Source organism: Melanotaenia boesemani, chromosome 9, assembly GCF_017639745.1.
Source record: "Melanotaenia boesemani isolate fMelBoe1 chromosome 9, fMelBoe1.pri, whole genome shotgun sequence".
NCBI lineage: Eukaryota > Metazoa > Chordata > Actinopteri > Atheriniformes > Melanotaeniidae > Melanotaenia > Melanotaenia boesemani.
This window is the reverse complement of record NC_055690.1, coordinates 1,549,818-1,577,364: the sequence shown is the minus strand read 5'-3', so window position 1 is coordinate 1,577,364 and position 27,547 is coordinate 1,549,818. Positions and strand designations below refer to the sequence as shown.

The 27,547-nt window shown below is 44.1% G+C and overlaps 1 protein-coding gene across 2 annotated transcripts; it reads left to right on the top strand.

Annotated features, from left to right (window-relative positions):
* The first annotated feature begins 1,892 nt into the window (after positions 1-1,892).
* zgc:113279 (uncharacterized protein LOC553749 homolog) lies at positions 1,893-16,787 on the top strand. 2 transcript variants are annotated; one of them, XM_041995681.1, is made up of 12 exons: positions 1,893-2,020; positions 2,095-2,209; positions 2,734-2,855; positions 3,395-3,416; positions 3,552-3,598; positions 3,708-3,855; positions 3,954-4,263; positions 4,482-4,587; positions 5,958-6,104; positions 13,609-13,669; positions 14,031-14,189; positions 15,407-16,787. In XM_041995681.1, exons 2-12 carry the CDS (start codon positions 2,104-2,106, stop codon positions 15,484-15,486), a joined length of 1,308 nt encoding a protein of 435 aa, XP_041851615.1. In that variant the 5' UTR covers positions 1,893-2,020; positions 2,095-2,103; the 3' UTR covers positions 15,487-16,787. The 2 variants fall into 2 exon arrangements, with proteins under 2 accessions (XP_041851615.1, XP_041851614.1); XM_041995680.1 differs by having other exon boundaries at positions 3,392-3,416.
* Positions 16,788-27,547: the final 10,760 nt, after the last annotated feature.

Here is a 27,547-nt window from a genome sequence, read left to right as displayed (position 1 = left end):
TGTGTGTGTTTGACTGTGTGTGAATGAAACTTCAGTGAGTGTGTCTTTTACGTTGCTGTGTTATCTATTTTGTTGTGTGAAGGCTTGCTTTATTTTAATGTGCATACATTTCTTTTTTTTTTTTATCATGAAAACGCTTAATAAATAAAGTTTGATTTGATGTTTTACTGAATTTGAAGCTGCACTAAATGAACCAGGACCAGTTTGGTTGAGCTCTGGTTGCCTTTCGCTGAGATAAACTTATGTAAACTTGTGCAGGTTAGTAGCTTACTGAGAGCTCCACCACGGGTCCTCTGGCTGGGATGTGGAGGTCTGCTGAGCGGCCTGAGCCTGATGGAAACGTCTGCGTTGGACTCAGCGTTCGTGTTGTTTTGTGTAAAATCTGATCCATGAGTCGTATACGTTTCTCATGTTGCTGTTTAGGGTTTCTGAACAGATCTGGACCTCTGACAGTCTGACATTTCATTCTAAGTCTAATTATTGGTTGAAATGACTGGATTACATCGTTATTCAGAAATTAAATGTTCTGTTTTCCATTAAATCTGTCCTGGTACATCTGATATCTGCTGGATCCAATTTTAAGTGTCACTATAAAGTCAAAATTTATTCGATAAATGGGGCCCGCCCACAGTGATCAATGCCCGCCCTGGTACTCGGGACTGCAAACCTGCCTGTAGAAGCTGAACCTTTATAACCCTTCAGGCGCTGGAGTTGTTAAAAGTTTTTATAGCATAACTGTCAATGAAAACGAATGTTGAACATGAACTAGATTTTAAGATGGAAATAAAATTATTTTTCTGGGCCGCCCTAGTCTGCCTCTAGCCTCCGTAGAGGCATGGTCACATCTGCAGGATCACACTAATCTCTGATCTTCCTCATTCCTCATCCTCTACATGCTGACCCAGCACTGAGGTGTCCAGTGGGTTTATGCTTTGGTTCAGGTGTGTGTGTTTCTGGTTCTTTGGTTGTTGTTGTGATACATGTTGTTGTTGTCTTGGTTATTTTTTAGGAACTCCTGATGATTGTCTGCTTAGTTTACCTGTAAAAGCTGTAGGAAATTCTCTGCTGTGTTTCTGTACAGGTGTAGCAGCTGCTTGTCTGCTGTTAGGATGAACTGAAGCTTGTTGCTTCTATCTGCTGGATCTTTGTCTCCTCTTCCTTTTTTCTTTTTTTTTTTTTAACTTCTCTTCATTATTCTCCTTCTTTCCTGTCCCCTTCAGTCAGGTCCAGGACGATTACACAAATTCTATAATTTCAAATAAAACAATATATTTAAACAAATAAAGAAATTTTGAAAAATGAGATTATCAACAGGAGCCTTTCACCCAAAGCTCCTCTTGTCCGCCACCATGCTGGACAAGACGGGGGGGGGGGGGGGGGGGGGGGGGGCGCAAAAAACAAAAACTTGGTTACTAATAACAGTAACAATAGATCATAAATAATGCCTACTGACAATTAAAAAGTCATTTATATGACTGAATGTTTGGAGTGGTTTCTGTACACCTTGGAGGAGGTGGAGGGGGGTGGTGGTGGTGGGGCTGGCTCTGTGTGACATGGTGCATTGCTCAGCTATAAAGTGAGACAGTGTCCTGGAAGCAGTGTTTCAGCCTCTGGATGCTGCAGGGTGAACAGGGGTGTCCAGACATGACAGAAGCAGTCAGGACCATGTGTGCCAGAAAGTTACACAGTATACTTTAAACAAAATGTTTGGAAGACAGAAATTCCAGTCTGAAGACATTTAATTTGTGAGGGAAACGTCTGTGGTGTTTTAGGGACAGAAACCTGTGAGGGTGGGGGCCCCAGTTTCACCCAGGGCCGGGAGAGTCATTTGAAACGTCTCTGCTCAATGCCAGTGCAATAGGAGGTAGAGCACCTGAATAAGACAGCAGTCGAGGGCGTCCTCCTCCATGATAGAACTGGTGTCACGTTACCAAATGTAGCTCAGAGAGACCCGGAGGAGCGGTGAGTCGACCAGCTGCTGCTGTGGAGACCTTCCAGATGCGCGCGGGGATAGAATCACGTAGGTTTCATTTCATTCTCTAATGAAGCTGCTTGTTGGTCAGTCGAGGTGGTAAACTTCTCCTCTCTCGGTAGTTCTATGAGATGAGAGGACGGGACAAAAGAAAGGATCCAGCAGCTGGAGCCGAGGCCGGAACAGGCGCACCTGTCCCCGCGGTGACCGTCTGCCGCGCGAGCGGCGGGAAAAAAGGTCCGGTTCCTCTAAAGTGACCTGTTCTCTGCTTCATTTGATGCATGAAGTAGTTCAGTGTTTGTTTTTACAGATGAGGTTTGTTAAATCAGTGGTCATAGCGAAACAGGAATTACATCCTAAAACACGTCAAAATGTTTGAGTCAAAACAAAGTGAAGAGTAAACATGTAAAACGCGCTGAGGGCTTTAACCAGCTGTCTACTGCTGTTTCTATTGTTGCATTAAAGGAGAAAAATGTTCTTTTTCTGTTGTATAAACTTTCCATGAAGCCACAGACCAGGAGACAAATAGCCTCCACCAGCCTGTAAAAAACAGGGATGTCAGGAAACTAAGATCCAGTCTTACATTAAAATATCTGCAACGTGAGAGCAGATGTTCAGTGTTTCCCTGGACAGCTGTGTTGGTTTTACAGCCCATCAGAATAAAAAGAGTCTTGTCATCAACTAAACGAAGATTTATTTTACTTTTGGAACCTGCCGTTTGATGCCGCCATGTCAGCTCACCGTCCTCTGTTTCCATCAAGGTACAAGATGTTCCATCTATGGTGGAGAGAAGGTCTACCTCGGGGTCCGAGTCAGAATGCCTGTAAGGGATCTGCTGAGAAACAGCCGCCTGTCCCAGGGCCAGGGACCTCCAGATCAGGGGGTATATTTATATATTTATTATATTGGTGTGTGTGCAGAGATGTGGCAGTTAAAGTTAAAACATTTCCCACAAGGTAAACACACACACACACACGTCATCGCCTCGTCCTTCCAGTCTTGTCTTGTCTCTGACTCGACCCTGATTGCTCAAACTTTTTACTGAAAAAGGGTTTCACAACACTAAAAAGAAATCATTTCCACAGTAATGAGTCATTCTGTGTTTTTTTTTTTTTGTTTTGCTTTGAGAAAAATGGGTCTTTTCAGCAAAGTAACTGAAGCTAAACGGTGGTAATTCTTCCTTTGATGGCAGAGCAAATTTCCACTTTAATTCCACTTTTTATTAATCGTGTCTTAATGAGTCCTGAGATCTACTTTTTTTATTTAAGCTGATTTAACTGCTTTATAGTCTGCTTGGAGGAGAAAACAGACTGTACAAACCTGACATGAAAATCTGGAGTCATATAATGTTCATTTGTTTGTGTTTAAGAGCAAACTGCTCATAATACAACTTTTCTTTTTGTTTCCTTAAAAATGCAGGAGAAAGGCCATAAACCGAGTCCAGGTCAGTAAAATCAAAATGTGGTAACCTGTGTGAGTTTTGTTTCTCTGGAAGAGCTTGAAGTTGAAAGAAAACTTTTCAGACCTACAGACCTCCTTCATGCTGCTCAACGACCCGCGTTTATATTTTCTTCCTCAGGAAACAGGAAACGAGCCAGAACTTGCCACAGAGAGCGAGCAGCCAGAGTAAGTTGGAAGACTTTTCACAGAGCTAGTTTGTGGAATGCTGAGCTTCACATGTCATTCTGAGGAGCGGTTCAAATACCTGCACCATGTGACTGCTTCTGCCTTTCAGGCACAACGCCCCATGAAAAGCCTCGAGGAACTAGCTATCATCATCGAGGTGCTAGAGGAGGATCTCAGATCTGGTAACACCTACCACCCCCCGCTCCAAAGTCTAGCCGCCTGCGGCTTTCCAACGCACCCGGAGATGTCTCCAACTGGTAATTCCTCCTGAGCACATCCACAAGCTAAAACAAGCTTCTTTAAATACTACATACAACTCATATGCGACACGATCTTCCCACATTATCTCCCGTAGAGGCAGCATGCAGAGATGAGTCCGACGAAATGATTCCCAGCCCGGAGTCCTACATGATTTACTCTCCAGGTCCTGCAGAGTACCACCACGCCATGTCTCCTCCGGACTGCATGTTCTCCCCCTTTCAGCTTTCTGGTGGGGAAAACGTGCACAGAAGTGGTGAACAAGGAGAGGAGTGGTTCCATCCTCACGACTGTGACCAGAAATTGAGCAGCTCAGCTTTTTTTTGGGCACAGCTGCAGAGAGAGGAGAGCAAGCTGAGGGGAACCTCTGATGCAGACCTGCTGGCCAGCAACGAACATGGCAGGACGTAAGTTTGTTGCACAAAGCAGACAGAGTGTAAATGATGCTTTTACTCATTTATACCGGTAAAATACACTGACTACATTTTAATTAATGCATTAATAATTTCAACCTGACAATGAAGCAGGTCCTGTGTTGTTCAGTAAACTCCACCTTCAAAAAACAGCAAATTTTCTGCCATCAAATACCCTAAATATAAATTTATTTCCACATTTCTCCTTTCAGAGTGCTCCATACAGTGGTGTGTTTGGGGAAACGAGCGCTGGGGTTCGCCATCGCTGAAAGGATGGCGGCGCTCAGCAGCCTGGACCTTAAAGACGCTGATGGAATGGTACACAAATATAACAGCTTATGTTTCTCTGTATTTTCTACATGTGAATGATTTTATTCATATTATTTAGAGACATTTAGTAGCAGGGTGAAAGTAATGATGATAAAAAAAACAAAACAGCAAAAATCAAAGACAACTCTTAAAAACAGTGGAGCAGGGTTCAAATCATTCCCGAACACGTAGAAATGAATATTTAAAGAACTGGCTCACATGACCATGGTTTAAAAACACAATGGGTGTCTGAGTCCTCGACACGAAATCTAAAGGCTCTCTCCCCGATTCTGGCCCCAGAGATTTTACAAACAGTAAGCTGACCATCATGCCAAGAGTGGGGTGGTCTTGTGACATGATGACAGATAAAAGCTTGGTGTTTAAATGTTTACATGTGATGCGAAAGATTTCATAACTATTTTAAACCTTATAGCTTTATGGTCAAAAACGACCTTGGTGTCTAGTACGTGCTGCACAGAGTAAATAGAAGTGGTCCAGGTCCGGAGCTCTGTGGGACACCATAACAAAGAAATACCAATATATATATAAAGTGCTAAGTTATGACACTTCATTGGGGCTGGTCTAATGTGGTCTAGGTTCTCAAGAATTCAGTGGAATTGCCCTTTACACATGTGCTCAGCGTTGTTTATACGTGTTGACACTTTAGAGAAGTTCTTTCTGTTTTCGACGGGAAACCGACCAAAGGACTGTTTAGCCGAGCGTGCAGGGACAGAACCGAGAGCGATGTGTTGGCTGGCCCTGCGATGGACTGGTTCAGGGTGTACCTGCCTCTCACCTGTTAATGCTGGGATAGGCTCCAGCTTACCCACGACCCGTCATGGACTAAGTGGTTCAGAAAAATGAACGAATAATTTAAAATCCCTGTCCAGCTTATAACCCAGGTTGGTTATGGTTTTCTTAAAATATCCTGTCAGGGGTCGAAAAAAACCAGAACATCTCACAGATTCACAGGAGTCATTTGGTCCAAACACTGTCACCTCTGATCATCTGTCATCCAGATCTTTATATTTCCAAGACCAGCCTGTAACTTCAGCAACTGATCAGTCAAGTTTCTTTGGTAATGAAAAGTGTAGAATATGAAGAGAATAGAAGTGGTCCAAGTCCTGAGCCCTGTAGGTCACCAAAACAAACAGATAAATATGAGGCAATCCAGTCCAAAGCTGCATCCTTGACCCCCCCACTCCTCGTTTGTCTTTATTTCTGTAAACAGGTAACCAGCTGTTTTAGAACTTAATTTTCTAGAACTCACATAAATGATGCAAATGTGGGTAAATGTAGAACAGCAGCCTCACAGGCCAGGATGTTTTTGCCTCAGTGTCACAACGTTTTGTTTCATTTTTGCTGTTTTCTGCTCACAGACCGCCCTCCTCTATGCAGCAAAGCACAACCATCACCTCATGGTGGCAGATTTGATCCGTTTGGGGGCCAATGTCAACGAGACCAACAACTCAGGGAAGTCCTGCCTCCATCTCAGTGCTGAGAATGGCTACGTCAGAGTCTTAGAGGTTAGAGCGTTTTTATTATTATTTTAAGTTTAATGTCTGGCCCTGAGAGTGGGATTGGCTCTCTGTTTGTGGTATTTCACACAGCAGCATCACTCTCATCACAGCTCATCAGATTATATTTCATTTTAAATAGCAGCAGCCCAGTTTGTCACAAGTCATCGATGTAGAGATTTCTGCAGATTAACGCCGTGTACACATGGAGTTTTTGTAAAACTGAATTTCCCGCCCCCTCCGTCTAGAAAAAAAAACTTGAGTCCGCACCACTTCGATTTTAGAAAAGAAATCCATCCAGACCTACCCACAAACGTGCGTTGTTAAGCACATTCATAAGCATGCCAAACCTTTAGGTCAGGGCTACTCAATCTGGTCCTACGAGAGCCACAATCCAGCAAGTTTCCAATGTATTCCTGCTTCGGCACACCTGAATCAAATTATATTAATCCAACAGCTTATCAAGTTCTGCTCAATGCCTCATTAATTTGAGTGAAGCATGTTGGAGCAGGGACACATGGAAAACCTGCTGCAATGTGACCCTCGTAGGAATGAACTGAGTGGCCCTGTATGGGGGTATTTTTCTATCTTTAATCAAGAATATAATTGTTTGCTTTGAGAGCAAGATTTCTGGTTTTCACGCTCAAATATCATCCTGCTCTCTTTCAAAACTCTGCTCTCACACTCAGAAAGTCCCTCTTGTTTTCAAATATATCGTTCTTCCTTTCAAAACTCTGCTCAGACTTGGTCTCTTTTCCTCACACTCAGACACTTTCTCTGCGCTCAAAACTTCTGCTCTTGGTTATTTTTTCCTCTCTCTTGGGTTGCTGAATGAGCTGTCTGTCAAACCTCCTCCAGCCAATAGAATACGAGTGTTACGTCCCCTTCTCAGATCTAGGGGTTCAGGGACGATAACAAACTGAAATGAACCAGACCAAAAGGGAGGATATATAAAAGTAACAATAATTTAATATACAAAAACCAGGTTCAAACAAACAAATCCAAATACAAACAAAGGGTGTCCTATCTCAGGTTATATCCTATCTGGTAACAAAAGAAACAAACAGCCAAACAAAAGGTGTCCTTAAATAGGTAAATTACCATTAACCAAACAAACAGTCTTGTTAGCCAAAATAACAAAAAACAAACTTCAACTCTTTAACGAGGATATCACAAAACAAACAAAAGATCTCCTAGAGAAATAACAAACAAAACTCTTCTAAATAGAAACCAAAATCTTCTATACAAACTCAAAATATTCACAAAAGAGGAGTGTCTTTTCTCAACTCTTAAGGACTAGCACAATCGTGCAAACAACCAAAATAAGGGAATCACAAAGCTTACCAAACCACTCAGGTTTTACCATAAATCCAAAACACAGACCAGCGTCTATCACAATCCCAGCTTGGCACACTGTGAGTCCAATGAATCACAGCTGCCCCGATTGACGTTGGCAGCTCCATCTTATGGCTCCCGCAGCGATCTGATTGGGCCGTGCCGGTGGAGGTGCGGTGCGAGCTGTCCAATCCAGGATTGGGCGGTGCCAAAGGAACCCAGAAGTGAATGCCGCTGTCCAATCCTCAGCATGGCAGGCGGGTCTCTCCAGCTGGATCTAGTTCCAGTCAATCAGTCGTAGCATTCATTCATGCTTCTACATACTTTCTCAGGCGGATGGCCTGGGGATGTAACAACGAGATAATTCGAGCAAATAGTCCACACCTTCTTCAGGGTGCGCTTGTTTTACATAAACTTTTTAGTAGTGACTAATTATCATTTTATGTTTTGTATAAACAGCGTCTCATTAATAAAACAAGTTGTTTCATATAGTTTTCTACATTGTGCAGTGTAATAATAATGATTAGCCAAGAAAACGCAAAATTTCTGTGAGAGGGGCAGGGATATTTTCAAAACTCAACATATCTGGACCGCAAAGGCTCATGGGAGATGGAGACTCAGCTGAAATTTAACCTTTTTTTGATCGCTGTACTCTAAATTTGAGTTATGTGCTCTTGAAAAAGAGATTTTGAATCTTAAAGGGACCTCCTGGTTAAAAAAATTCCTGTGTTATGTTAACAATTAGACAATATTATAAAGTTCTGCCCTCTTTGAATTTTAAACTTGGCACCATGAATAAAAAAGGAAAGTCTAGGAAAAGAAACCACCACCGGCAAATAAATAGTAGCTGCTAATAAAACCCAAACCCATTCTCACAGTCCTGGAGATTGAGGTTCTGGACCTGTAAGTTGATTAAACTACTAGTGGCTTTAAAGAAATGTAGCTATGTGAACTAATTGGTTGCCATGGTTTATATCAACATGACATGTTTCAGCATTTGTAAAAACTAGAATGATTTAAAACAGGGGTGTCAGACTCCGGTACTCGAGGGCCAGTATCTGCAGGATACTGGCCCTGCAGGATGCCGGCTCTCGAGGACTGGAGTCTGACGCCTGTGGTTTAAGGCACGAAAATTTCTAGTAAGCTCAACAAATCCAGGATTAGAATGTGGGTAAGTTAACTTCTTTCTTTCTTTATTTTTTTATTTATTTAATCAACGTAATCTGGTGGGCTAGATATTATTGGCAGGCCGCCAGTTGCAAACCACTGCTTTATGTGTTTTCATGAAGTCATCTTAGTTGAGGCAGTAGCCGATCACATAAATCTACCAGAGGCTCAATGAGTTATAATTTTACTGACAAATAAATGTCTACTTTAAAAGTAAAGTGGAAAAGCATAAAATGATTATAATAACCAATAATAATAATAATAAAAAAAAAACAAGAAAAAAAACTGTTAAATAGTTTGGCGTCACTATGTGAAGTAAAACAAGCGCACCCTGAAGAAGGTGAGGACTATTTTCTCGAATAATCTCGTATTCTATTGGCTGGAGGAGGTTTGACAGACAGCTCATTCAGCAACCCAAGAGAGAGGAAAAAATAACCAAGAGCAGAAGTTTTGAGAGCAGAGAAAGTGTCTGAGTGTGAGGGAAAGAGACCAAGTCTGAGCAGAGTTTTGAAAGGAAGAACGATATATTTGAAAACAAGAGGGACTGTGAGAGCAGAGTTTTGAAAGAGAGCAGGATGATATTTGAGCGTGAAAACCAGAAATCTTGCTCTCAAAGCAAACAATTACACTCCAGATTAAAGATAGAAAAATACCCCCATAGCCCTGCTTAAGGTGGTGGCGTGATCCCCAAATCCTGTCCAGTCAGAAAAGCCTTCCGTGTCACAGTGCCACTTCCACAAAACACGAAACATGGCGTCTTTGACAGAGAACATGCCGCAGACGAGGAACGGCGAGGTGGCGGAAAATAACCGTTCTGAATCTCGTCTTTGGCCTGTGGTCTGGACAATCCATAAACCGGTTTTGTGGGCATCCATGCTGTTCCTGAGTGCAAACACAGGTCGCACATGTCACGTCACGCCCTGTTGGGCTCAGCCTTCCGTGGGATCACCACCTGCAGGAGGGGCCATAGGGGTCAGGTGCATTGTGAGCTGGGCGGCTGCCAGAGGTGGGGACCCTGGCAGTCTGATTCTCGACTGCAAAAGCTAGCTCTAGGGATGTGGAATGTCACCTCTCTGGCGGGGAAGGAGCCTGAGCTGGTGCGCGAATTTGAGCAGTTCCGGCTGGATACAGTTGGACTCACCTCGACGTACGGCTTGGGCTCTGGAACCACTGTCCTTGAGAGGGGCTGGACCCTCTTCCACTCTGGAGTTGCTCCCGGTGAGAGGCGTCGAGCAGGTGTGGGCATGCTCATTGCCTCCCGACTTGGCGCCTGTACGTTGGGGTTTACCCCGGTGGATGAAAGGTTAGCCTCCCTCCACCTTCGGGTGGGGGGACGGGTCCTGACTGTTGTTTGTACTTATACACCAAATAGCAGTTTAGAGTACCCACCCTTTTTTGGAGTTTTTGGAGGGGGTGTTGGAGAGCACTCCTTCCGGGGACTCCCTCGTTCTGCTGGGGGACTTCAATGCTCACGTGGGCAATGACAGCGAGACCTGGAGGGGCGTGATTGGGAGGAACGGCCCCCCTAATCTAAATCCGAGTGGTGTTTTGTTGTTGGACTTCTGTGCTTGTCATGGACTGTCCATAACGAACACCTTGTTCAGACATAAGAGTGTCCACATGTGCACTTGGCACCAGGACACTCTAGGCCGCAGTTGATTCGATGATCGGCTTTGTAGTCGTATCGTTGGACTTGCGGCCGCATGTTCTGGACACTTGGGTGAAGAGAGGGGCGGAGCTGTCAACTGATCACCACCTGGTGGTGAGTTGGCTCAGATGGTGGGGGAGAATGCCGGTCAGGCCTGGCAGACCCAAGCGTGTTGTGAGGGTCTGCTGGGAACGTCTGGCAGAGTCCCCTGTCAGAAAGAGTTTCAACTCCCATCTCCAGCAGAGCTTCAAGCATGTCATGAGGTGGGGGACATTGAGTCCGAATGGGCTGTGTTCCATGCCTCTATTGTCGAGGCGGCCAGCCGCAGCTGTGGCCGTAAGGTCGTCGGTGCCTGTCGTGGCGGTAACTCCCGAACTCATTGGTGGACACCAGCAGTGCTGCAATGCCGACAAGCTGAAGAAGGAGTGCTATCGGGTCTTTTTGGCCTGTGGAACTCCACAGGCAGCTGATGGGTATTGGCGGGCTGAGCGGAGTGCAGCTTCGGCTGTCGCTAAGGCAAAAACTCGGGCATGGGAGGAGTTTGGAGAGGCCATGAAGAATGACTTCTGGATGGCTTCGAGGAGATTCTGGTCCACCATCCACCATCAGGAGGGGAAAGCAGTGCTCCGTCAACACTGTGTACAGTGGGGATGGGGGGCTGCTGACCTCAACTCGGGATGTTGTGAGGCGGTGGAGGGAATACTTCGAAGACATTCTCAATCCCACCAACACGTCTTCTGATGAGGAAGCAGAGTCTGGGGTAGCTGGTGCTGGTTCTCCCATCTCTGGGGCTGAGGTCGCTGAGGTGGTTAAAAAGCTCCTCGGTGGCAAGGCCCCGGGGGTGGATGAGGTCCGCCCAGAGTTCCTTAAGGCTCTGGATGCTGTAGGGCTGTCTTGGCTGACACGCCTCTGCAGCATCGCATGGACATCGGGGACAGTTCTCCTGGACTGGCAGACTGGGGTGGTGGTCCCCCTCTTCAGAAAGGTGGACTGGAGGGTGTGTTCCAACTACAGGGGGATCACACTCCTCAGCCTCCCCGGTAAGGTCTATTTAGGGGTGCTTGAGAGGAGGGTCAGTCGGATAGTCGAACCTCGGATTGAGGAGGAGCAGTGTGGTTTTCGTCCCGGTCATTGAACAGTGGACCAGCTCTACACCCTCTTCAGGGTCTTTGAGGGGGCATGGGAGTTTGCCCAACCAATCTACATGTGCTTTGTGGACTTTGAGAAGTCAGCTCTCACTGGAGCGATTCGCAGCCGATTGTGAAGCTGCTGGGATGAGAATCAGCACCTCCAAGTCCGAGACCATGGTCCTCAGCCGTAAAAGGGTGGAGTGCTCCCTCCGGGTCTGCAATAGGGTCCTGCCTCAAGTGGAGGGGTTCACGTATCTCGAGGTCTTGCTCACGAGTGAGGGAAGGATGGAGCGGGAGATCGACAGGCGGATCGGTGTGGCTTCTGCAGTGATGCGGACTGTGCTTCAGTCTGTCGTGGTGAAGAAGGAGCTGAGCCAAAAGACAAAGCTCTCGATTTACCGGTCGATCTACGTTCCTACCCTCACCTATGGTCACCAGCTGTGGGTAGTGACCAAAGAACAAGATCGCGAGTACAAGCAGCCGAAATGAGGGTGGCCGGGCTCTCCCTTAGAGATAGGGTGAGAAGCTCGGTGATCCCGGAGGGTCTCAGTGTAGAGCCGCTGCTCCTCCACATCCAGAGGAGCCAGATGAGGTGGCTTGGGCATCTGGTCAGGATGCCTCCTGGACGCCTCCCTGGTGAGGTGTTCCGGGCACGTCCCACCGGAAAGAGACCCCGGGGAAGACCCAGGACACGCTGGACGGACTACATCTCTCGGCTGGCCTGGGAACGCCTTGGGATCCCTCCGGATGAGCTGGTGAATGTGACCGGGGAGAGGGAAGTATGGGTTTCCCTGCTTAGGCAGCTGCCCCCACGACCCGACTCCAGATACGCGGCAGAAGATGGATGGATGGATGGATGAAGGCCAAATCGTAGAAAAATACCTTTGTTTTGTGAGGTACCCTGCTATGTGGTGACAGTTTTTCAGCTCAGGGTGTTTCACAGACTTTAAATAGTTTTCTGACAGCTCTGATGAACAGGTCTGAAAACATCCAGGATAACAGGTTTTTTATGACATAGTAAACTAGTTCCAGCTCTGCAGTTGGCTCTGAACTTTAAGACTTTTGGTCGGTTGTGTGTGAAGCAGTTTTATGTTTTCATCAGTGTGAAGGATGACTCATGTGATGGACATATTTTCATCAGTTTTGTAGCAGCATAGTAATCAGTGTTCACACGAGAGAAGCAGCACACTGAACACACACCTACACCGAACTAGTTCTAACAGCTTCTCATCATCGTCATCACGGTGGAATTTTTCATGTTAAAGGCAGAACGTAGACAAAGTGCTGCTTTTAAACGGGGACAGTGAAGGATGATCTTTTTCTTTATTAAACTTGTTGAATCTCACTTTTTTTGGGATCATTTTACATTTTAAACTAATGCACTACTCACTGATCAAAACAAACATGTTGAAGTTGGAGTTTTATTTTCGAACTTACAAAGAGAGGCTGCAGTGGTAGGAAATCTAAAGAGCAACACGTGGGAAAAACAGACTACTGAAGATCAGCCCCTGAACAAAAAAAAGATTCTGCAGTACTTTTACTGAAGGAGGAGAGCTACAAATCAGCAGGTGAAACAGGGATTACTCCCTGTTTCACCTGCACAATGAAAAACATACTGTTTTAGTCCCAGAAGAAAACAAGCATACAGAAGATAACAACCTCTATCCAATATAACTGGAATCAGCTGAAACAGAAAATGACATCTTGTAAAAAGGAAAACAGATTAACTTGGAAGAATGAAACAAATTACAAAACACAGAAACCTCCTCCTGAACTTAAGCTAACTGGACACCAAAGAACAGAAATCTAAACCAAACAAATACAACAAATCTCAACTCTTGAAGAGAAAGAAACCCACAGAAAAGACCAAATTAAATCAAATTCATAAGACAAAATTCCAAGAACCCAGATGGAAAATGGCAAAACTTCCAGACCATGACATACAGTGATAAGTTAAACTTAAAGGAACTGATAAAGAAGGCTGGTTCTCTGCTGGGGCTGCAGAAGCTCCTCCACAAAATGCCGGGAGGAAACACTGTTCAGCCAGAGGCTTCTTCAGGGCCACTAGAAGGTTCCTGCCAGCAGCCATGATGATTGAAAACAAAGAAAACACAACGCATACCAAACACACACCTTCCATGTTGATGTTCTAACCAGCAGCTGAGATGGTGAGATTTGGTCCGACTGCATGTTCTGCTGCAGATATTTATCTGGTGTTTATGTTTCCTAAAAGGTCCTGAAACAAGCAATGATGGACGGTGTGTTTATTGACATGGAAGCCACTGATAACTCTGGTAAGTACTGTAACTTTATAAATCCTACTTTGGTCTGAAGGAAGTAGTTATTAATGTAAGCCATCACTTAGAAAGACTGAAAAATTTCAGGCGAAGCTTAAAAGTATCTAATGGACATGTTCTGCTTCCACAGCTGATAAAGTAATGTTGAAAGGAGAAAAGTGTCCATCATGTTTTAGTTGTGTACTAGCAGACTCAGTCAAAGTCCATAAAAACAGTAGAATGAGCTGCAGCGTGTAAAATAAATTCACACTGGTCCCTGGAAAAGGTTCAGACGTGTGTCCTTGTCAGCTGCTGCAGATTTAGTAGAAAGCTGCTGTGATGGGAGCTCAGTCAGCGGGAACGCCTGCGTTTGTTTCAGGAATGAGTGTCCTCCAGTCGGCTTCTTTGGCTCTGAAGACCAGCGTTTCCAAGGCGGAAAGCAAACTTCACACACTGCGCCAAGAGCAAATGATGGAGACGCTGGGGTGTCTGCTGCAGATGGAGAGCTACCATCACACCGTCTGCCAGTCTGTTGGAGGTATGAAACCATGGACGTCTCTCTGCTCCTCAGATTCTCAGATTCTCTTTCTTTAGAGGAAAAACACAATCAGAGTGACAGAAGTTCCATCCTATGAAGTTCCTGCAGCAGCAACATGGTTTTTCATCACATTATCAGTCATATAGTGGAGAAATTCTGCTCCACGGCAGTCTTTAGCTCTGATGCTGTTGGAGGAAGATCAGAATCCGTCTAGACTGCGATTTGTTCTTGAATGAATGAAATGGATAAAAAAAATAGTTTTTCTTGGAGGGAAATTACAGTGTTTGGACATGATCTGCGATTTCTTTCAATTTAACTTAAATACCAAAACATATTGTAGTTAACCAAAAGTTATTGAAAAATCTGACTAAACGTTGTGGTTTTATTGTATTTTAATCAACAGGACAGCAGAAAACAACACAGTTGTGGGACTTAGATGTTTGTAGGATTTATTTGTAGCTGAGAACAAATCCAACGTAAGAAGATTTTGGTGAATGACACGCTTTCCGTAAAATGTTGGGAAGTAGGATTTCAGAACAAATGTGCTGGTAAAGGTTGGTGAATGAGAAGTCTGGTGGTTTGTTCACCCAAGCCGTGCTGTAACCCGCCCAGCTTTGTCTTGAACTTTAGCTTTTAACATGCTGACTGAGGCCTGGAGAGTCTGAGATGTGGCTCTGGGTCCAGTCCGATCTCGGCCTGAACTTGCTGGGACGTCCACTCCTGGAAAGATTGGCTGCTGTTTTGACTGTTTTCTGCTTGAGGATAATCTTTCTCTGAGTAGAATGATGGACTCCAGATGAAAATGACCACATAGCCCTTCCCAGATTTAGCACGATGTCTTCTCGAAGATCATTGCAGATGTCTTTCCTCCTTGGCATAATCTCACCTGATGATTTTCCAGGTGCAGCGATCAGCAGCGCCTGGCTGATGGCTGCCATGTTGGTTCCATGGTGGACTTCATCTTTCACACCCAGTTTCTGTGTTTTGGTCCAGATTTTGTGGAGCGTGTAATTAACAGTATAATTTCAGTAATATAAGTTTCATCGCCCTGATCTTAGATCCTTAGCAGGATCTAAGATCAGGGCGATGAAACTTAGGGCCGGAAAGCAAACTTCAGGAGGACCGGATCATAGTTTCAGATACATAATATCTTAGAAGTGAACTTTTTCCCATGACTGTGCTAATGAAAGGCATTTTATATTTCTGCTGTTTGACAGGGGAGCCGGCCCATCCAGCCCATCCAGCACGCTTGCCCGGCAGGGCGGTTTGGAAACCCAACGGTAATGTTCTGAGTTAGTTCAGGCTTGAGTGTTCAGGCCTGTTATGTAAAGCATCTGGTCGTCTGTGAGTGGCTGAAATAACTGAGCTGCATCCAGATATCTGTTATAGCCTTCACAACAATGTTAGATGCTTATGAGCTGGTTTCTGTGAAACTTCCATTGTTTGCTACGTTCCAGTAGCAACTCATCCTCAGCAATGTCCCCGACATGTAAAATCTTTGTCTCGCTGGACGTTTTCCTGTAAGTCTGAAAAAAGATCATATGTGATCTGATTTAGCTCCCAGAGAATTTTTATATTTTTTTTCCAGCTGGGATGATTATTAGCTACAGGGCTGTAAAACCAGTGAGTTTACATGTCAGATCTTTAAGAGGACGATATATCTTATACTCTGATGGGGAGGAAAAACTGTAAAATGTCACTGCTTTGCCTTGATGTGGAGTTTGTCAGTGGGCTGGTTTCCTGGGTCATTACCGACTGGTTAGTTGTGGTAATCCCAGAATAAACGAGTCCAACGTCTGACTGGACGGAGAGGACCAGAACTTTTAGTCATTTTAATTTTAAGCTTGGTGAGTTTTTTTTTCTCAGATTGTAGTTGGATTACAGTTTTAATGTTTTCGTTATGAAATGAGGAAAAATCCTGGGTTAAACATAAACTGTAACAAGTTTTCTGGTTACTGTGTTATGTGGTGGTGGGCTGTAATAACTAAGGATCATGGTATTATCATGTTATCATGTTATATTTTAGATTATAATGAGTTATCACGCAGTGTAGAGTGGTGGGAGAACTGGTTTATGTGGACCATCATATAGCTGTCATGTTTCATGTTTTGTTTGTTTTTTCCTTTTTTTTTTAACATTTATAAAGTCTTTGCAAATTTCTCTGTTTTTGTCTTAAATACATTATGATGCATGTAAAATAATGACTATACATCCATGGTAATATGGGTAAAACTTCCTGTAAAAGATTTGTGACTTTTTTCTCATGCAAATATAAAATGAAGCAAAACATTTGCTCTTCATTGTACTCTTTATTTTTCTAAAGATTTTAATGTTAGTGTTTCTTATTTATCAGTAAGTGTTCTGTATTTTTGATAAGAATGAGATTATTGTAGAAACTCCTGGTTGACTGAGGCGTCGTATTGATGCCTCAGCTTTGGCGTGATGTGTTGGGGATGCAGTGGTACATGCAGACGAGTTGCAGACAGACGCTTCCCTTCATGACCAAGCATCGCATGTTGCTGATGTGTAGCTCGTCTTTATTATTATAACACTGGAAGCATTTTGATCTTCATATTCAATAAACGTTTGGGATTGTTACTGTTTTTAGCCTGTTTGTTATTGAAGAACATTTAGTATCTGCAGCTTTTTCTTCAAACACCTGGGGAGGTTCAGTCATTCCAGCTAACAGCTACTAAACTAAATCTACATGTCGGCAGCAGTAACCAGTAAATGCTGCTTTACGTGCTGATTTTCAGAATTTTAGTGACTGTAAAACAGTCTCGGGGCTAAAGGTTGCTGGTTTTTCCTCCTGTAGGTGCTCCTGATGATTCTCAGTTTTGTTTCCTTATAAGCCAAAGGATTTTTTTTTAATTTTTATACTCTATTAAATTTTTTTGTATAGATACAGAATGGAGGGGCACTGCTCCACTCTCAAACTAAATATTGAGTTAGACAATAAATAATGATAAATTGCATAATAAATCCAGGACACACTGATCAAATCAAAATAAAGAAGAAGAAAAAAGGGAGAAAGAGAATACAAACAAGGAAAAACGATATTTAAACAAAGGCTATAGAATGTTTTCTGTTACGTTTCTTTCCAGGTGTAGCAGCTGATTAGTTTAAATGGCTGTATTATCAGTAAATAAATGTATGATGTTTAATTATACTTTCATATCTCTTTTTTCTTCACTTTTGTTCTCTCAGAGGTCAATATAAAATGTGACAGTATCTAAATTAAAAATGATGAACTTACCTCGGCCGGACAGGACAAGATTAAAAACAAAAAAAAGAAAAAGTAAAAAAAGATGCACTATTTACCTTCCAACCTTTAACCTCTGCTTTTCTGACCCGTCTGATGCCACAGTGGAATTTCTTACGTACATTCCCGAGACACTATTTTTTCTTCCGCACAATGTTGCAGCCAAGTTTCGCTTCACACACCACGTCACATGTTAGCAAGCGGACGTCAACTCGACGGCCGCTAGCAACACGCACCGTGGCTGATTCAGAAGACATTTTTGGGGAGGAGAGGAAAAGAATGAGAGAAATAGAGTAAGAGGTACGACAAGAGTCAAGATTAGACTGATTACTGACTGGAGAGATCTCGGAGAAGATGCGGGACGAAGACGATGCGGGATTAGTCATCGTTAGGGGAGATCTCGGAGAACAGATGGAAGAAGATGCTGTCAGTCTGGGGCACATTACTGAGAAAATCTGTTGAAGTTCAGCATTGTCTCTTTAAAAGAACCACACCTGCAAAACACTTTCATGTCCCCAGAAAACACAAAGAAACTTCACTCAAAACGCTGTTTTTCCCATGTTGTTGCAGTAACTGGAACAATCCTTTCTATCAAAATTCCACAGTGAGTTCTGTTGATCGTTTGACTCATTGTATTATTGAAAATGAGAACAGAGCATCACGCTCCGAGCTGAAGATGATTCACGTGTCTGGACTTGCTGGGTTTTCCTGGCCTGATGACTACATTTCAACAAGCATGTGTCTTTTCAGGACCAAATTCTGATGGGAAACTGTTTTCTTTGGAAAGGTTTAAAGTTACAATAAACCTTTTTAGGTGTTTAACAGGTTCAGAGAATAATTAATCTGTGGCTAGTCAAATCAAACCAAATTTTATTTATGAAGCACTTTTCAAACAAAAAGTAGCATAAAGTGCTTTACACAAAAACATTTAATTAATAAAACTTTTTGCCACCTAACAAAATGTTCACACACCCAAATATAAACACACACCTTATCATAATTTCTCTCCAATGCACTCATGAACCCCGCCCCACCTCCACCCACACCCCCATCCTATTTTCACCCTAACCTCTAGCTTCTGTCTCCTTAAATGTGCATTAATAAGGAAACAAACATCTGCCTGAAACGATCCTGAGAGCTAGCCCACACGACCTCAGAGGCTACTGGAAACCACAGAGATAAGGGCAGGCCAGGGTCCACAACACAGCCATAGGGCTGCGGTGCAGGACCCCCACAGCCACAGAGACAACGGCAATCACCATGGCAAGAACCCTGAAGACCAAGCAGGCATAGCCCCTGGCATGAAGGATCCCCATGAGGAAAATCAGTTAAAAATGTGAAACAATAAGACCAAATTAAAGCAACTGGTATAAAATATAAATGAAGGAGTTCGTAATAGTGATGTACCTGGGCAAAACAACAAAACTAAAACAGAAAGCCACATAAATAAGTGGTATTATAAAAGAAACAGAAAAGTGCAAAGTTAAAAAATAAGTAAGAAAGAAATCTAAAAAAAGATGAAGTAAAAAAAGATAAAATAAAATAGATTAAAACTAAACAAAATAAGAGTTGAGCCACAACCTAAGCTAAAAAGGTCTTTTACAAAGAGTCTGTTTTTAAAAGCATCAACAGTCTGCAGCCTGAGGTTCTCTGGCAGGCTGGTCCACATTGAGAACCGTAGTGGTGGACCGACGCCTCGCCAAAGGTTTTGGTTCTGAATTTGGGAACTAGAGGCCGGTACCAGAGGATCTCGGTGCGCAAGGGCTCATAGTTTAAAAGCAGGTCTGATAAATTAGAAGGTCCAAGACCAATAAGGCATTTATAAACCAGTAAAAGAAGCTTAAAATCCTCCTGTCTGTTAGCTTACACAGAACCAAACCGCATATACCCAAACTATAACTTTACCAATCCTTTCAGAACCAAGCGATTTCCAGTTCATTTCAGATGGTACCCAGGGCCATAAGCTCAGCTCTCCCAGTCAGTCACATTTCCAAACTAGAACAGGAAATTATTCTCTCACGAGGAACAGGCCTGAGAGTGAGATGATTTAATCTACTTTTATTAAATATGCAGGCTTTAGAAAAGTGAGAAATCTTAAAATAGGTGCACAAACACATGCACAAAACTTGGTATTTAAAAGGTTCACATTGTTGTGCTGCTTCATTCGGAATTTGTGCACGTGGTTTTGAGGTTGTGTAAAGTGTAAATAACAGAAAACAAATTTACATTTTACAGTTTCAATTTTACAGTTGTTGAATTTGAAAGTAGAGCATGACTGGTTACACCAAAAAGAGCATGTCAGAGAAGCAGAGTCTCTCAGAAGAAACTATGGACAGAAGTTCGGCAATCTGAAAAGAGTTGCAGGATAATCCCCCTGAAGACAACACTGTGAAGACTTTGAACAGTCAATCACAACAAAATTTCACCGCAACTTTGAGAGAATCTGGAAACAGGCAGCACTGCATTTAAAGCAGACATGATTCTCTCCTGGAAACCACTGTACCCAGTTCACCCTGAACGCCACGGATGCAGGTTAAAGCCCTGTCATGTGTAGCAGGACCAGCCGAGCAGGTCAACTTTCCATTAGATGACAGGTGCTCTCACCTGGCCTGGCAGTCTGCCACGGAGAGGTGTGAGGCAGCGTTGATAGACTCTGCACAAACCACTGAAAATTAAGGCACATAATGGTTGGTTTGTATCACAGCTGAGGTGTGTGAGACAAGGCCGTTTATTTGTACAACACATTTCATGTGCAGGACAATTCAAAGTGCTTTACATGAAACAAAAGCATGACAGATGTTAAGAAATAGTAAAAGGCAGCAACAAATAACAAGAATCACAATAAAATAATAAATTACATTAAAATGATTAAAAGCTAGATGAGTTAAAAGTTACAGCAGATTTCATGCAGAGACATGAGAAAAGTTTTAACCTGGATTTAAAAATGTCTACATTTGGTGAAAGTTTCATCTCCACTGGCAGTTTGTTCCACTTGTTTAACAGCTAAATGCTGCTTCTCCATGTTTAGTCTGGACTCTGGTCTGGACTCTGGTCTGGATTCTGGTCTGGACTCTGGTCTAGACTCTGGTCTGGACTCTGGTCTGGATCCTGGTCTGGACCGTGGTCTGGACTCTGGTCTGGACTCTGGTCTAGACTCTGGTCTGGACTCTGGTCTGGATCCTGGTCTGGACCGTGGTCTGGACTCTGGTCTAGACTCTGGTTTGGAATCCAGTCTGGACTCTGGTCTGGACTCTGGTTTGGAATCCAGTCTGGACTCTGGTCTGGACCTTGGTCTGAACTCTGGTCTGGACTCTGGTCTGGACTCTGGTCTGGACCGTGGTCTGGACTCTGGTCTGGATTCTGGTCTGGACCTTGGTCTGAACTCTGGTCTGGACTCTGGTCTGGACTCTGGTCTGGACCTTGGTCTGAACTCTGGTCTGGACTCTGGTCTGGCCTCTGGTCTAGACTCTGGTCTGGATCCTGAACATTTCAGCCTTCTTTCTCATGAATGTGTGATTTTATATATGAGGACATATTTGAACTGTTGCTGTTTAAAGAGAAAACTGCTGCTAAACCTGTTGATGTGTTTAGTTCAGGGGCCTGCATACGACAATAAACAGCCTGTAATGCTGTTTAGATTTACAATGAAGCTCTGTGCTCCGTGACTGGTGTGCACACTCTGCAGACATGCATCCAGGTGAATGACGCCTTCATATTTCAGGACAGAGATAAAAGGCTAAGATCTGGTTCTTTGCAAAGGAAAGAAGAAAGAAACCACAAGCTACTAATAAGAATTATTTTATTAAACTATTTCACCTGAGGCAAAAGAAGGTCAGATCTTGTGACCTAGATCTAACAAACCCCTTGATAACATTGCAGAGATGATATGAGCCGCACCTTGTCCTGGAATGTGACCACAAAGAAGTTCACCATGCAGTTTCCTCCCCGATGGAAGAACAGAAACAGACCATACGGCCCATTAATCTCATTGTTCTGCAGTGACAGTCTTCCTGTGACGGACTGAAGACTCACCGCTGGAATAAACAGGCGTGATGTGGTAGCCCGAGCCCGTGCAGGGATTGAATTCACTTTACTCAGACAAATTTAAATACTTGGTTTAGTTGTGAATGGTTGGAACCTGGTTTCCCCATGTTAGCTTAAAACTAAGCATTGAACTGCTACGCTCTGGTTGTGGTTGTGTAATAACAGATCTACTGCTGTCTACAGTCGAGTGGGTCATTGGAGACTTTGAAGGGCAGATTCTGTGTGATAATGTATTCTGCAGTCCGAAATTTTTCCTAAATGCAAAATCAAAGATTGAACCACCTTTCACGGCTGTCAGCTCACCTGCGTCTCCCATCACCCTCCTGCTGCCTCATCCAGCTGCTGATCATGAATTTAAAGTCCTCTTTCTTCACACACACATGCCTCAGACACAACCACAGGTAATTTCAAGCCAGAGCTTCAGTTCATCCTCTGCTTCTCACTTTATTCCAGTCTCCACCCGACCTCCCACCCCCACCCAGCCTCGGTCTGCTCTGCTTGCATCATATCGCCCCCACCCTCTCCCCCACTGGCTCTAATATGTTCCTGTGTTGCTCTCGTCTTATTTCTTATTCCTTTAGCCCACACGTCTCCATGTGACCAGAGCCTTTCTGAGCATGTAAATTCATATTTGCTGTATGAAACTGCTGATGCAACATGTCATGTTTCCTGTCTTCATTATTACAAGTGATGCTGTGAAGAGGAACCGGCTGATGTTATTGGTCAGTAACATGTGCTGCATCTCAATTTTACACAAATCCAAACTGATCCTCTGGTAACTGACGAAGTTCCAGTCAAAGTGCCTGGAGTCTCCAAACTGAACAAAATCACTGCATTTGTAAGTTGGTGAACTTCACTGTCCCAGAATAGATGAGCACAGAGGCAGTGGTGGAAGCTCACAGCTACAGATTACAGACTGGTTGAAGGTGCAGGAAACATTTGGACTTCGGGAGGAAGGATGATGTTTGAGCTGTTGCATCGTTTCCTGTCAGTCCCAACAGTAAATTGATTTTTTTAAAAATACCAACTGCTTTCTGACACAGAAGTTTGGACTCATGAGGAAGACATATGAAACAGCCAGTCAGAGAAGACGTGCTACAACAAAGACAGCTGGCAGCCAAAACAAAGGTTGAGCAACGTTGCAAACTTCTGAAGCTGTGAAGTCTGCAGGTGATAAGTTTATTCTGGTTTATCCACCAGGTTTACCTGCAGGCTGTTTTCAGGAACACTCCCTATAATTTGGAGTTAAAAACATGGTTGTTATGAAGCATGTATTGTTTTTATTATCCCACACTTTCACACAGATATGAGTGGAAGTGGGATTGAAGCGTTTGGGGAAGATGGAGATTGAACCACCAGAAAATCTCTCTTCCTCTTCAGCTACAGCCGCCCTGCTAAAAAAACCCTTCAGTTTTAACTCCAGAAAAGAGAAGGCTTGCTGTAACTGCCTTACAGTGTAAATAGTGGACTCATACATGCACTTTACTGTAAAACAGCTGTTGAATATGCCAAGTTTGAGGCAAAATGCACACAGATACAATATGCTTAGATGGGCCTAACTGCAGGTTTCTTTTTTCCAGACATGCAAGGATCACCAGTATCACTGCACCAATTTGAAGTAAAGTAAAGTAGTTTTTAATTTTTCATTCTATAAAAATGTTGCCATGTGGCTGCACGTTTCTAGAAGAGATTTAGTTCCTGTGAAAGTACAACTAATGATGTTATGTAAGGCTAATAACCTGATGTTAGCATGAGGCTACACATTTCCGTCTCCAGGAAAAAGTGGCACCTGAATAGATAATATTTCAGGATTCAATGACCCACCCCAAAGTCAAACATTCCTTTTTAATAGTCGAGTACCTCCTCTCTGTCCAACAACTTCTGACTCAGAAAAACCACCAGTCTCCTCTCCCCATCCATCTCCTGGAGGAGGACCGCTCCAAGACCCACTCCTGAAGCATCTGTCTGCAGAATGAACGGTTTGTTGAAATCCGGGCTGTGAAGAACTGGCTGAGAGCAAACTGCCTCCTTGAGGTTTGTAAATGCTCCACTGACCAGACGACTGTGTTGGGGGCTGAGCCCTCGGTGAGGTCTCTCACCGTCTTTTTAATGGTGGGAACAGGAAAAGACTGGATGGCCTCCATCTTCCCCACCTGAGGCCTGATCTTTCCAAAGCCAATGATGAAGGCCAGGTGCTCCACTTCCCTCTGAGCTAAAGCAGACTTGCGAAGATTGATCGGCAGCCCTGCTGCTCTGATGCACTGCAGTACTTCCTGGAGGTGAACAAGCTGCTCTTCCCAGGACTGGCTATACACCACCACATCATCCAAATAGACTGCAGAGAAGTCTGACACATCCCTCAGAACAAAATCCATCAGCCTTTGAAAAGTTGCTGGTGCCCTCTGAAGGCCAAAAGGCATAACTTTGAACTGGTACATACCATAAGGTGTTTTAAAGGCCATCAGTTCCCTTGCCTCAAGTGCCAAGGCCACCTACCAGTATCCTTTACTTGCTCTGCCTACTCTCTCCAGCTAGTCATCCACCTTAGGCACTGGATATGGATCAAAGTTTGAAATGGCATTCAGATGTCTGAAGTCTATACAAAACCTTAGTGAGCCATCATTTGGCACCAGAACAGTTGGGCTACACCACTACATGAAAGTTCAATAATCCCCAACTCCAGCATCAGCTGAATCTCTTTTGCTGAGCACTGGCACCGTCACTCTGGTATCCGGTAGCTCCTCTACCGAACTGGAGCATGTTCCTTGATCCTTATTTTGTGTTGAGGTGTGAACACTGGGCTCTCCCGGAAGACTTCTGGATCCAAGAGGGGTTTAATAGCTTCCTGTTTCATGGGGGACAGATGTGAGAGGTCAAATAACACAGAATCTCAGTTACCTCCTCTTCCTGAAGTGCATGAACAAAAAACTGCTGGATGACAGGCTCTACATGACTCTTAAACTCTTTCAATAAGTTCACGTGGAATTTCTGATTTTTCGTAAGTTTGTCAGACATATACAGTTCATATGTGACTACTCACTTGTTTGGTGATTTCATAGGATCGATGCCATTTAGTCAGCAGCTTATTATCACTGGTGGGAAGCAACAACACCTTCTGGCCCAACGTGAAAACTCTGTCTCTGGCCTTCTGGTCATACCAGGATTTTCGATGTTGTTGGGCTGCTCTCATGTTGTATTCTGCAAACACTGCCATCTCCTCCAGTTTCCCTTTCATCTTAGCCACATATGCCATCACATTCTCCCCTTCAGGCTTGGGATCCTCCCAGTAGTCCTTAAGAAGATCCAGAGGGCCCTTGACTTGGTGCCCATAAAGCAGTTCAAAGGGTGAAAAGCCATAGGTGCCTGTGAAACCTCCCGGTAGGCAAATAGGAGGTAGGGCAACCACTGGTCCCAATCCACACCTGTATTGGAGACAAACTTTTGCAGCATTTTTTTCAGTCTGATTATATCTCTCCACCAACCCATCTGTTTGGGGGTGATAAGGTGTGGCCTTAATTCCCTTAACCCCTAATAATTTGTATACTTGCTGCAATAACCTGAACAAAAAGTTCATCCCACAGTCTGTCAGGATTTCGCTTGCTATTCCTACTTGAGAAAAAACTGCAGGAGATAATTGGCAATGTGATTAGCCTTAACTGACCTGAGTGGAAAGGCTTCCGGATATCGTGTTGCATAATCATATATAACTAATATGAACCAGTTCCCTGAAGAACTTTGCTCTAAGGGGCCCACAATATCCATCCCTATCCTTTCAAATGGTGTTTCAATAATAGGCATAGGCTCCAAATGAGCATGTGCTACTCCTTACCTGATATCAACCGACATATCTTACAAGAACTACAGAATTTAGAAATTTCAGTATACATCCCTGGTCCCACAAACCGTTTACTGATCCTACTTAAGGTCTTATAAAAAGCCAGGTGTCCTGCCCATGGAACTGAATGACCTAGTTCCATGACTTTATTCCTATATTGTAGTGGAAGAACTGAAAGCTTCACTCCTGTTCTTCCTCTGGTACAGAATGTCCCCTTTAATCACACACATCTGCTGGAATGTCAAACTCAAACAGGTTAGCTGGTTTAGGGATCTCAGCAGTCCTCTTTTCCCCATCGTCTTATATTTATTCCTCCTTCTCTGGGTCTCAGACTGCCTCCCCAAAGAAAGGCAACTCATTTAACATTGCCTTTGCACTCCGTGCTCTTGTAACCACATGACAAGGGTTAACAGATTCTGTTACACAATCTCCTCTCACCGATGGATCTGGTGAATCTGGATGTTCGTCATTGAGGTTTCCTATCACAGATTAACATTTCCGACTGAGCACCCTCAAACTGATGGATAAGGTCATACAGCGTGGGCATGTCATTACCCAACATTACTGAATATTGTGAAGTTGGCACCACAGCAACGGGCAAAAGATAAGCTTGACCCCCCACAGTTAAGCAAACCTCAGCTGTGGGGTAATTATGCTCATCCCCATGAACACAACTTATTTTGATTCCCCCTTGACTCAGCTTTTCCCCTGAAATCAGACTGGCATTTACTAAGGTCTGAAAACATCCTGAGTCAAGTAAAGCTTTCCCCCACTGACCATTCACTAAAACTGGTACAGTGCAGCCTTTCCTCTCTCACGTCTCTACAGTACTGGGCCTAGGGATTGAACACAAAAGTGAATGCTTGGATTTGAGAACTGGACAAAAATGCTGAGTGTGGTCTAAGCCATTACAGTGGTAACATCTCACATCCTGCATTGAAGACATAGGCGGATTGATGCTCGCGTGGCGTCTGCGTGCGGTCGGCTACGCCATAGCTGACACTGGTGAGTTTGCTCTCGCACTCCAGCATAGGGGATACGTCGTTTTGGTGTTGTGTTGCAGTTTCTCCTCCCAATCTGAAGGTGGCAGCAGGGGTGGTATCGGCCGGTAAACTCACCAGGTCAGAGTTCCGGAAGGCGAGGCAATCTGTCATCTGTTGTCATTCTGTGGGGCTGGAGTGCAGGAGGGTCCCATTTGTCCTCTTGTATTAAGCTGACCTGCTTCTGAATTTGCTGGAACTGATGCTGCATCGCTTTCCACCTCTGCTCCTGGTAAGATAACTGTCCTGAGCAGAGATTCACCATGTCAGTGAGCTCCTCTAATTTATCTTCAGGGTTGGAAGCAGCCAAGGCTCCTTGGTCAGCTGAAGCTCCGAGTCTCTCCTAAGTCTCTGTCTCTCTCTCTGGTCATCATATTTTTCACCGTTGCATGGATCTTCGGCACACTCTCTTTGCCTCCCTGGATCTTATATTTAAGCACCTTTTGCTCTCTCCTCAGCATCTCTTTGTCTCCATATCTGAAAGCCCTCTTCTCGGTCAACCAAACCTTCAACTCTGGAGTCACCCATGGTTTATTGTTGGGGAAATACCGTACCTTCTTTGTTGGCACAATGTTCTCCACACAAAAATTAATATAGTCCATGATGCGAGGACGAGGGCGTCACTGTCCTCACGGTGAGGCCTGCAGAGTTCCTGCCAGTCTCTACATTCAAAGGAGTCTCTCAGGGCCTCACTGCTGTCCTCAGGCCACAGCCTTATCACCTTCTTTGTCTGGGGTTTCCTCTTCACCATGGGGGTGTAGGTGGGTGAAGAATGATTAGGTTGTGGTCTGAGTGGCCAAGCGGGGGCAGGGGGGATGAACTGTAAGTCTGCTTTGTGTCAGAAAACAGCAAGTTCAGACTTTTATCGTCCCTTGTGTGGCAATCAACATAGTGGGTGAAGTTAGGGAGAGAAAACCAAGCCTTGGGGTGCACCAAAATGGACTGGATAAGGGGGGAACTGTACAGAGAAGTAGGTATAAAAAACAGTCTGTCGGGTAGGTATAATCCTGATAGACCAATCCAGCACCTCCAGCAGAATGTGATGGTCAGCTGAGGTAAGGTCCAACAAGAGCAGCACACAACAATTACCCTCATCACTGCATCAAAATGCCATTTGATACTCTCAGAAGAGCCGTTTCAGGTGATCTACAAAAACCTGACTGGAAGTGGTCAAGAC